This window comes from Pyxicephalus adspersus, chromosome 5 (genome assembly GCF_032062135.1).
Source record: "Pyxicephalus adspersus chromosome 5, UCB_Pads_2.0, whole genome shotgun sequence".
Lineage (NCBI taxonomy): Eukaryota > Metazoa > Chordata > Amphibia > Anura > Pyxicephalidae > Pyxicephalus > Pyxicephalus adspersus.
The window spans coordinates 104,388,516-104,401,220 of record NC_092862.1 but is presented as its reverse complement, the minus strand read 5'-3'; the positions used below and the strand labels follow the sequence as shown (position 1 = coordinate 104,401,220).

Here is a 12,705-nt window from a genome sequence, read left to right as displayed (position 1 = left end):
TACAACTTTAAATGATGAATGTGCATTTCAACCAGGGTCTTTGATGAACTGGATCTGAGCAAGATCAGCACTGTATGGTTATACAGATTATTCTTTAACCAGCACTGGGAAATGAGCCATGGATTCCTGGTTTTATCCTGTACATACATTACATAGCCCGGACACGTTACAGCTAAAGCTCCAAGCCCTGCTCTGTTTCTAAATACTGCAGGGCAGCGCTATTGAAGTAACCTCTGTATTCCAGGTATGTCCACCTATTTACTGTTTTATTGACACAGGCAGTTACCCTTTATAGGGAGTCTACCATGCATGTGTATGTAAGTTTCTGTGGTATGTAAGCAAAAAGAGGTTTGCTTGATGGGAAAGAGATAATCTGTGTTAATATTTGCTCATCACATACTAAGGTTTCTTCTTTGCATGGATCTTGTATGCCTCCTTATATTCTGTTATCTGAAAGCCATAGTCAGATACTTTAAGGTGCATTTTATAAACTGCTGATGTAATAAAGTGCAAAAAAGCCTCTGAAACTGTTCATTTAGAGCAGAGGTGCCCAACAGGTGGATCGCAAAGGCAACGCAGAGATCGCGGAGCTCTGCCTTTCAAAATAAACTCTACCGTGCACAGGAGTTATTAGGTCCAAGTTTTTATTGTTGGTAGATCATTTTGACTTTGTCATTTTAAAAGTAGCTTGCAAGCCAAAAAAGTGTGCGCACCCCTGCCTTTGAGTCATATTCTGGACCACGAGGCAAAACACTAACAGGTGCTCATCTGCCTAAACTAGCTCACCCCTGTCTCCTGCATATTCCTAATAGCTGGAATACACAAGTGTGTGTTGTAGGGGGGTAGCAGCAAGCTCCAGCTCTACACAGATGACCTGTCCTGTTCTCTGTGTCTATATATCACATAAATCTGGCATCTGGTACTAATTTATGTGACACATTCCTGAGAGGTTGAAGCCTGTTCCTGGCTAATTCATTACCACGCATTTTTTCTCAACACACTTAAGCTACGTACACACGTCAGATTTTTATCGCCCGATAATCGGCATCAGCCAATTATCGGGCGAAAATCTGCTGTGTGTACAGTCGGTGTCGTCCATCGTCCGGACGACCGACCTGCCGGATCCACGGACGATGGACGACAGCTGATCGTAATGAAAGTGAAGGGGAGAGCGCGCAGCAGGGTGCCGCTCCGTCGCTCTCCCCCTCCCCTCTCCATAGAGCATGACCGGTGCTGTATGTACAGCATCGTTCATGCATCTTGCAGCCCCTTGTCGTTGGAAAGGATCGTGAAAGATCCTTTCCAACGACAAAAATTGGCAGTGTGTACGCAGCTTTATTAAGCATTTGTAGACTTGGTTGCCAATCCTTTTTAATGCCTTAGATTGTTAGCTCTTCGGGGCAGGGTTTTCTCCTCCTGTGTCACTGTCACATTACCACATGATTGTGCACATTACCAGCGCACTGCATAGCAAAGTCTCTTGCTTAGCACTGCACTTTCAAAGGCATAGTATGCACTAAATTTTTTTATGACCTGGTGTGCTCAGCTGCACATTCCAATAATTGCCAAATGCAACAAATGGCTATGGGCATGCATTTTGCAAGATGCAATGCACAGCTTTAGTAGAAACAGGCCCTGAATGACTCACCAGAAGTGGTGAGTCCTCAAGCATGCTGCCTACAGGTATATTAAATTTTAAGCTGTGTGCCCAGTTAATATTTAAATATTGTGCTGAGCATGATAGAAAATATACAAAATAATATTCATTTAAACCGGATTGTAAGGATTTTCAGTTTAGGCCCCCCAGTTAAGTTTTGCTGTTTTTGCTTTGAAGAATATAAACAGAAGAAACCATTTTTTTTCTGTTTTTTAGCCAGTGTTTCACTTTTTTTCTATATTTAACTGTCCAAATTACCTTTGGGCAAAAAGGAAAAAAAATAGCTGGCTCATAAACAAGTAGTAGAAATGACCTGAAGGTATTTGTGCATTGATCTGAATTTTTGCATCATTAAACAAGGTGTGGTGCCGAAAGGCATTTTCCACATATGTTCTGTGATAATGGTTATCTCTGCAAGATAATCTGATGTACATGAGAAAACGTGCAGAAGAATGGTTGCTGTTGGAGTTAATGTTTGCTATTTGGGCAGTCTTTTATGCATGTTATGAACCCCCCCCAACCTACACCATAACTGATTCCAATGCTATGCATGATGGTGCTGATCATTATTGGTATTGCAGAGGGCTATGATATTTGTGTGACATTCAATGTTGCTGAATAACTACTCCCTACTCCTTGATTTTTGGTATATGAACCTGGTCCAAAGGAATATGGCTTTGCTCTGCACGCCTCGAAAGCCAGTAATAATTTAGGAATGATGACATAGTGACATAGTTTATTAGGTGGCTGCAATTTCTGCGGATTCTGCTTTTTTTTTACAAGGGTGTGGTACACTATTTCATGAAAGGGGAAATCTGGTATTCTTTAAAAGAAGAATTCTATAAGATCATCAAGATGCAGACATATGAATTTGGCATCTGTTGTTATGTTGCAGCTGTAAGAGGATATTAATGGAAACCTAAAATGGCTGATGTGTACTGTTGCTCAAGATGTACATCGTAGCAGCCATGATTTCAGTAACTTCTACAAAAACTACAGTAACTTCTACTAAAAACCATAAAAACAACTATATGCAAATGTGATCAATAGCCGTCTAGTAGAGCAGCGGTCGGCTGGTCCACAAGAAAATTTTGGTGGTCTGCCGCTCTGGCCAGTGCGTCCTCCAGCATTGTCAGGAGAAGGACCCCACTGGAGGGGCGCATCGGCAGGTTCTGGCATCATGGTGTCACCCTGGGAAAAGTATCTTCCCCTTTGGGTGGCACACAGCTCCCCGCGCATGCGTGGCCTGGAGCTTGTAAATTTAGTGTTCCATGAGGTCCAAAAGGTTGGCGACCACTGTAATAGAGTGTTTTGTTCTGACCAGAGAAAAAAATAATGGAATCTCTCAACAACTGGGGAAAATATGCAATCAACCCAAAACATTAAACTTCGTACTGTGTTGCCCCACCTCTGGCTTTTATGACAGATTAAATTCTTTAAGGCATAGACTTCACCAATAAAAAACAATATACTTAATGAATCGGGCCCAATTTTCTTTTTAGATTAGATTTACTTATTACTAATTACAGGGAGTTTGCTAGCCATGTCATTGAGTTGATATGCCTTTGCTGAAGAGCAGAAATTTCATAGTGTATGCCAGGGATTGCAGAATGTTTCGATTAGTATCGGAGTTTCATTTTATTCTACCCATCCTTGCCATTAGGTCCTAAATTTTAGAGCCTTTTCTTGAATTATGTTTTTGTGATGAAAGTAGTGTGTACCTAATGAATTGATAGAGGATTTATTTTACATTGGTTCAACTACAAATAGGATAGCTGTATGATACTGTATAATAATACATTTCCTAAAATATAGGCAATAGAATAAACCTCTGTATTCCTGCTTGACAACCACAAACCTAATGGATCTGACATCCTTGGCACATCTGAACTGTCATAAAGACTTTTATTCATGTGTGAGCTCTTTCTGCACCAACAGGGCCTCCGCAGTTAAAGTGTATAGGGTTTAGCAGAGAATGTTCTTACCTCAAAGAGTGTAAATGTAGAGATTGTAGAAACAACTGTGCATAAACCCTCCAAGTACAGCTGGCTGGGCTATATAGAGACAAGATAAACTTTTAATAACTGAATGATTTTCTGGCATTTGTCATGCATGATCCCCTGTGAACACGTGTGCCTAGAGTTTCCTTTTGGCAACAAGCATAATGCCAACAATTGTCTGCCAACCTTATGGGTACCCTAATGTATTTAAACATTGTAGTTGCTTGATAGAATATTATGATTTTATGAAACCAGCTGTTTTTTGTTTTGTATTTTTTTGTTTTTGTACTTTTTGAACATTACATTGACAACAAATCTCAAGACATACACACTGTAAAGACTATAAGTACATACTAATACCACTGTTGAACCCAGAAATTCTTTTTAAGCCGGGTGGCAAGAAATTGCAGGTGGGTGGAAGCCCCTGTATTATGGCCCAACTCTTTAGTAACCACCCAAAAACAGCTGGGTGGTCACCGAAAAATGCTGGGTGGTAAGCCCGGCTAAAAGGGGCTGGGGAGAACACTGAATACTGTCACACAGGGAATCAGAGCCAGTGTTCTAAGGAATGCCACATAGAAAAATATGATTTCTTCATGTCTGTTCTCAGAGTCATTTATGGTTTATTGTAAGAAAACCAGCTGTTAATAGTAAAAGTCTCTGTCCTTTTCTAACTGAGAAACTCTTACTGCAAAACTAATTGTCACCGCTACACCGTCTTGTTCATCAATGTTCTTGGTTATGTCCTGTTAGTAGAGCCATGCAATCAAGACCTCTTAATCAGATCTACTAGGCAAGGCTGGTATCAAGACCTGTAGATCAGAGTTCCCAGAGATATCTTTATATTGAGCTAGCTGGTGCAATATTAGGGGAAAAAGTAATCGTGCCACCATTTGTACCAGAGGAAGGCCATACTAAGAGATCCAGATTTAAACTATGAGACTCTGCAGGGCTTATATGTGGTCTTTACAACTTCATTTGACCTGAAGAAGCATCAGAAAATGTACTGGGTCCCATGGGGTCCTGTGGAGTTATTGGGAGACTCCATACCAAGCAGGCTACAGTTACAAAAGACATCTGTAACTCCACATTCTGGATCCTGCTCTGGCAAGACCTGGTAAGAGGGCAGAGACTTGGGGATTCCAGTGCTATATTGTCACCGGACTGGCAATGTCTACACAGCGAGGTACATTTACTGCCTGAATGCGGATGTGGGATATTCTTTCTGTCTCCCCATACCTAAAGAAAAATGTATAGGTGGCAGGCAGGTAATTTTATTGAAAATGCATTCTCACAGTGACAAGACCACACTGCCCTTGGGAGTTTATTTTATTCATTTGCATTTATAGCTGCTTGTGAAAGTTTGTATTGGAAGCTGATTCATTATAACTCCGGTTAATATCCCAGTTTTTTGTTAAGGCTTTCGGATATCATGATTTCTTTTTTTGTATAATTTACAGTACTATACAGATCTTAATGATAACTTTTTTTTTGCATCAATTCCTTAAAAGGTAAAAGGCGAACAAAGTAAACTATGTAATGTTCCATGAAGTTGTATGTGAGCAGTTATTTGTGATAACAAGCTTATTAACTGATCTGTGAGGGTAAAAGTGAAACCAATTAATAGAGTACAGTGGTGGTTAAAACATAAAAATAAATAAATACATAAAGTCAGTTTTAAATTGGCAGCACAGGAACAATACCTAGATTGTAAGCTCTTCGGGACAGGGTCCTCTCCTCCTGTGTCACTGTCTGTATTCATTTGCAACCCCTATTTAATGTACAGTGATGCGTAATATGTTGGCGCTATATAAATTCTGTTTATTAATAATAATAATAATAATAATAATAATAATAATAAGAAGAAGAAGAATGATACCTTTTATTTCAACAGAAGTATGCACATCATTAAAGCAGAACAGAAATTCCACTTTAAAAATCTGCGACCAAGCAGAGCTTTATTGCAAAAAGGAACAGGCAATCTACTTTCTGCAATAGACATTCCTAAATACCTCATCACTCTCTTCATCTGTCAAAATGATGGCCTTTTAAATCTGAGCTTCATTAAAAATGATCCATTTGTTCCTACAGATTTGCCACATTAGTATTTTTAGGAATAGCTATAGATGTAACATAGCTCTTGTTCAATGTGATGTACAGTATGTGGGTTACTTGATGGTGTTACTTGGTGAATCCAGTAAAGAATAAACTGTTTGCTGACTGCTTGTGTACGTATGTTTGTAAAGCTTTTGTACTAGATCTGCAAAATAAATATTTTAATCAATTTGAAGATTGCATGTATGTCCCTAGTGTATTGTCATCAGCTGCCAGTATCCCTTTATAACAAAAATACACTTACTGACCATCTATCTGTTCTCATGTGTTTATTTAGTTTATCTCCGCCATATGTCCTTTTATTTATTGCAGCACTGACATCTGTTTCACCCCCACTCTAAAATAACACAAATGTGTATAGAAGAATGTTTTTTGTGGTTGTTTCTAGACCAGAAGCAAATAATTTATGTCCCCAAACATCAGTTTCCACATTCTGTATATTTGTGGTTCCAGAGCACTCTTCTCTGCATTGATCCTAAAGCCTAAAAGGTGATATTTAGGGTTTATAGCTGATGATGGATTTAAAAATGGCCAAATGTAAAGCTTGAAGGATCAAAGATAACATGCATCCTTCCTGTAGGCTGTTTTCTTGACATGATACATGATATAATTTAGCAATTATTTCCTTTTTGTTTATTTAAAGTTGCTAATGCTCTTGACAAATGTTCTGTGTTATATATTTTATGCATACAAATAGTATTCTACTAACCCGACTCTCTACTTTACAATCTATTATGAATGCTGCAGCCAGTCTCATCCATCCTTCCCACTGCTCCTCTTCTGCTGCCTCTCTCTGTAGTTCTCTTCATTGACTTCCTTTTCACCTTAGAATCAAATTCAAGTTCCTGTGCTTCGCCTTCAAATCCCTCCACAGTTCTTGTCCCTTACATTTCTGACCTGGTAAAAAAATACTCCCCTATAATACTCTCTTTGCTCCTCCAATGACTTACTACTGACTTCTTCACTCATAACCTCATTATACACACGGCTCCAAGACTTTTCTAGAGCTGCCCCAACTCTCTGGAATGGTCTTCCTCGTCCTTGGCTTGCTCCTTTATTCTCCTAATTTAAAAACGCACTCAGAACCCATCTTTTCAAACTTGCTTACCTTTCTTCTTCTGTCTTCTCAAACCCTCACTACCTCCAGTGCTACATATCTCCCCTTCTATTGTGTGTTACTTCCCCCACCTCCTAGATTGTAAGCTCTCCTCCTGTGTCACTGTCTGTATCTGTCTGTCATTTGCAACCCTATTTAATGTACAGCGCTGCGTAATATGTGGGCACTATATATATCCTGTTTATTAATAATAGTCTGCATGAGATTGTACCTTTGTTATTCACTAAATAGGATTTTTAAAAAAAATATTTATAATGTTGTCCTGATACTTTTAGCCAGTTGTTGAATTTGAATAGGATGAGTAGCGTATACTGTACATTCATACGTATACATTTTTTTTTCTTGGGAGCTCTGGTGAAGTTGTTGGTTTGCTAGACTTGCTGTTCTGGTGTGGACATTCGGGGGATGTGATTTTATGAAAAAATGCATTGAAGCAGAACAGCAGATCTGATTATTATTGGAATATATAATCAAAAGTGACCTCTGTGCAACATTTTTCTTTTACAAACCAAAACACATGTACATGTCCTAAGAAAAGTGGGAACTCCAAGTCTAGGTTATCATTTGATTGTGTGAAATTCGTTTATTGATTCGACATTGGTAAGCTGATATTTTTCTGATGTTGACTATTGCATTTTGTTTTTTATCAATTTGCATGACTTTTTACATATTTTGCTTGGAAATATGGATAAATGGGTTGGGAGAGTGGTTTAGTTTTCTAGTTTTGTAAAGTAAAACAGTATCTAAGCCAAGTGTCTTTTAATGAAATTGTATATAATATTGCTTTTATAGGGTTGAAAGATATAAATGAGTGATAAAAATATAATTATGTTGTGTGTGACGTGGTTTAGAATTACACAATGTAATGTTGTAGCTGTGTTTTGAGTATTGGTTCCTTTTTTTGCTTAGGAAGTATATATTTTTGTCATTTGTACATTGAAACGCCTAAATATATATATTAGCTCTTCCTGTGAATGTTTGATGTCCACCCACTCTTGGCAAAGATAGAGTGACTCTTGAAGAATGAAGCTAATGTAAAAATAGCAGTTAAACAGGATGATATGAATTCTTAAGTCAGTTGCCTTTATGTGTCAGCAGTCTGCAAACATTCTCCCTGTTCTGCAGCTCATAAAAGTTAACCCACAGGGTTCCAAACATTCACTCTTTTGTGAAGCCACTCGGATTAGTGTCCCGTGCATCAGGTTTCTACATTTTCTAATTCAAATTATCACATGCAGTTTGTTAATGACAATTAATGCATGAATATTGTTTTTAAGATTCAAGCTTCATTTGCTTTGGTCACATAAATTATTATTAATATTAAACAGTATTTATATAAAGGCAACAAATTACACAGCCCTGTACGTTAAAAAGGGGTTGGAAATGACAGATAGATACCAGCAATGGGTCTGATTTATTAAAGCTCTCCAAGGCTGGACAGAATACACTTTTATCAGTGAACCTTGGTGGTCCAGCAAACCTGGAATGGATTTCTTAAAAGTAATTTGCTATTTGTTAGCAAATGTTTTCAATCCTGGACCAGATCTATTGCAGGTTTTCTGGATCACCCAGCTTCACTTATGATATCTTATCCAGCCTTGGAGAACTTAAATAAATTAGGCCCAAATAAAAAAGGAGGAGAGGACCCTTCTCAGAAAAGTTTATAATCTAAAGCTATGTACACACATCCAATGGTTCTTGCCCATTAATTGGCTCAGGGCTGATATCGGGCGAGAATCAGGCGTGTGTACGGTGCCCACGTTCGAACGACCGTCCTGGCGGATCCACGGATGATAGACGACAAACGATCCTAATGCAAGAGGGAGAGCGCCCAGCGGAGTGCCGCTCCATTGATCTCTGCCTCCCCTCTCCGTAGAGCTGAACGGTGCTATATGTACAGCACTCGTTCATGCATGTGCAGTCTTTTGTCGTTGGAAAGGATCTTTCACAATCCTTTCCAACGACAATAATTGCAGGTGTGTATGCAGCTTGAGTTGGGGAAAGTAGCACACAATAGAGGGAGAGGGATATGGATTGGTGGGTGAAATAATAAGGGTTTAAGGGAATCTTGGTGTATTTTATTCAGTAATGTTAGGCTTGTACAGCACCAGAATGTATGTTTAGCATTATGTTGCGTATTTAGCTTGCATATAACCAGTAGGGGAGAACTTTACTGGCTTGTAAAAAGAAGAAAAAATGCATCATAGGAGATCCTTAGCTAATGATTGACCTACAAATCATAGCAAAGTTTACCTTCTTGCTTTCTAAAACAAAGAACATCCCTGAAATGTGTGAGATGCACACTGCCAGACCACAACTGTGTATTATTTGTATAGATCTTCAAATATTAAACGATTTTTTATAAAACTTTTTTTTTCCTTTTAGGTAAAATATGGCCATTTATGACAAATAATTTTATTTGAACATAATAGAACATTAGAAATTATTACGTGATAGGAGATCATCCTGAATGGCCAAACCTGTTGTAGAAGAACAGACAGGCATTGATGAAAATAGAATCTCTGTCTTTGTTTTCTTGGCGGGTACAGATTGTACCTTTCAGAAAGAGACCTACACCATCAAATGAAACGTGTTATTTGTATAAACTGTTTTATACAATTGTTTTGTTTTACATGTGTAGTAATAAAATGCTTTTCCTAGTTTGTTTTGGTACTATTTTTGGATGTATTCAAAGTTGCCATTTATTAGGTTACATGAATATTCTAATGTGATTTTAATTAAATGCATTTCCCTTACCAAGTTAAATGAGTAGAAAGTAATGTAGCATTTGCATGTTATAATTTTTTAATTTGAATAAATATCCATAGTTATAAGGAGAAGGAGTGAAACGTAGAAATGCCAGTGCTGACTGAGCCCCAGGGATGGGGGTTTGTATTATTGCTGCTCCCCTTTTCTGTTTCTCCAACTGTTGGTTATACTGCTACCTATTGGCAGATTGCTTTAGTTGTATTTGACTTTAACAAAACCGATTAGATTTTCTCCAAATCTTCCAAGATTCTGTGTTCAGAAAGTCCAGCATTAGAGGCAATAGAAACAAAGAGGTAGCTTTTCTATTTAGCTGGCCACAGGGTTATTTTTTTCTCTCCATAGTTTAGTTAGGTTAGATGTTTCATTATGAAATTATATACACACTCAGGGTCAACAAACATTAAATTGTAGTGTCTCTACGTTCCATAAGATACACACTTACTAGCAGTGTTCTCCCTACCCCCTTTTCACCCGACACTTTTTAGCTACCACCCGTCTGCTTTTGGGTGGTTGGGTTGATGAGTTGGATCACAATTTAAGGGCTTCCACCCACCTATCAATTCTTCCCGACCAGCTTAAAAAGGATTTATGGTTTGAGCACTGTACTATTTTCTGAATAGCGTAATGTGTCTTCATTTGCATTACTGATTTGCATGGTCACCAATTTTATGTATTTAACATACCATTTTTGTTTGTGTTGGTTTATATTGATGTTTTTTTCTCTCCTCTTTTTATTCAGATGTGCATAACGGCAATGAAAATGCATTCCTTGTTGGCATCTGATATTCTGTTATGAAAGTCAACTGAATATTCCAATCTGAGGACGTGGGTGTCTTTAACAGCATGGCTGGTTTCAAGAGAGGATATGATGGGAAGATTGCTGGACTTTATGATCTGGATAAGACCTTGGGCCGAGGACATTTTGCAGTCGTCAAACTTGCTCGTCATGTCTTTACAGGTGAAAAGGTAGCTGTGAAAGTCATCGACAAGACCAAATTAGACTCCTTAGCTACTGGACATCTTTTCCAAGAAGTCCGATGCATGAAACTGGTTCAACACCCCAACATAGTTCGTCTGTATGAAGTGATTGACACACAGACCAAATTGTATCTTATTCTGGAACTTGGCGATGGAGGCGATATGTATGATTACATAATGAAGCATGAGGAGGGCCTCAGTGAGGACCTGGCCAAGAAATACTTTGCTCAGATTGTGCATGCGATATCCTACTGTCATAAGTTACATGTGGTACACAGGGACCTCAAACCAGAGAATGTTGTATTCTTCGAAAAACAGGGACTGGTGAAACTCACAGATTTTGGCTTTAGCAACAAGTTTCAGCCTGGGAAAAAGCTGACCACAAGCTGCGGATCATTAGCTTACTCTGCTCCAGAAATACTTCTTGGGGATGAATATGATGCTCCTGCAGTAGGTAGGTATTTACACAATCACCTTTTTTTATTCTTTTTATTTTTTTTATGCTTGTATTGAGATGATTAGTTAAAAATTATTCCTCTATGTAGGTATGTACCCCTTTTCTGTTCAAAGTATATCTGCACTGTTTCACTATTTCCCAGTGAAGTAGTGGGCTCATCTTAGATTGTTAAATGGTATGCTGTATCTTTTCATTGAAGGAAGCCATTTTTTTCCAATTTGCACCATCAGGATTTTTTGTTTTCAGTATGTTTCAATCACTTTACCTACTATTGTCAAATGAATCATGTGTCATGATGCTAACTAATAAACTAGGAGCAGGCTGCAGGAATTATTCCTTATGTCTTGTTTGGTGGAACATTTCCTTGCAAACTCTTCCTAGATCTGGGTCTGTTAATACTGACAAATGCATTGTTATAGCTTTCCACTGCTGGATTGCTAAGGGGATGGGTGCTCCTACTGTAATCCTATGATCGGTGCCACTGCAATATGACAAATCAAGCTGGGGAAAACCGTTTATGTAATGGAATGTTTAAAGCCCAACACAGCAAACTTTTCCAAGGCAAATCCTTAAACCAATCTTGCAGAAAAGTGTAAATAAGTATTACCTTTTGGATTTGAAACCCATTTTGTAGCTGGACTCTGCTGTAGATGAGCACTTATCCACACAGCTTGTTAGTTCTATATTAGTTCCTATTAGTCCTGCCTCTCCTCATCTAGACACATGGTTTCCACTGTCATGTAAGAATTCAGGGAAATGTAGTCTGGCCTCTATTGTTCTGCCTACTGTCACTTGGTCACATCTGATGAACCACTCATCGGCTGAATCATTTGAACCATAAAACTGACAATTCACCAATGCTCTAGAATTTTGCCTTTAGTTGAGCATTAAATAAATTGCTCAAGAAAATGGAAGGAGAAGAATCCCTCTGAGGGGGCGCACTGACCAGAGCCATGGACCATGTCCCCCGTGTATAGACACAACCCACCCACTCTCCCATCGCAGGCTGAGGACAGTGGGTGGGTTGTGTCACGGGTTACGTGCATTTAGTGGTCCGTGGGTCAGAAAAAGTTGGCGACCACTAATATATATCATAACATTATGTATTGATAGCCATACCTTTATATACCAATTGATTGAAGTATATATTTATACAGAAAATTGACACTAGAAGGCCTTTTAAATTTTTGGTTAAAAAAAAAACCCTGTGATGACATGGAGGCCAGCAATATTTTGCTACCAGCAGATCACCGTACAGGTTTATCAATGTACATAAATTAATTTTGGCCCCCATACTTTGCTTTTGTCTTGTGTGTGGCTGAAATCACAAAAGTTTTCATTGATACCTTGGCTTCATTCTATGGAATGTTGTACAGGCGTTGAGTTCAGTGTCACTATGCTATAGTCAAAGGAAAACATGCAAAAGCCACCATTGAATTGCCGATCTCCTGCTTTATTTAATGAATACGATTGTTGCTATTGAAACTGCTTTTTTCATGAAGAAAAGCAAAATGACAACTAAACAGATTTATTACTTGCTTTTATTGGATGTCTTTTATTATGTTGTGTTTGCTGCTTCTGAAACTTGCTTGCTTCTTTCCTGCATGAAGAA

At 38.4% G+C, this 12,705-nt stretch overlaps 1 protein-coding gene across 1 annotated transcript in view; it reads left to right on the top strand.

Moving 5' to 3' along the window:
* The window catches only part of SNRK (SNF related kinase), a 50,622-nt gene that overhangs the window by 16,553 nt on the left and 21,364 nt on the right, over positions 1–12,705 (top strand). The window contains exon 2 of the mRNA XM_072412356.1: positions 10,398–11,090. Within this exon, the coding sequence (XP_072268457.1) occupies positions 10,502–11,090 (589 nt within the window). The 5' untranslated portion in view covers positions 10,398–10,501. The remainder of the gene's footprint in view (positions 1–10,397; positions 11,091–12,705) is intronic.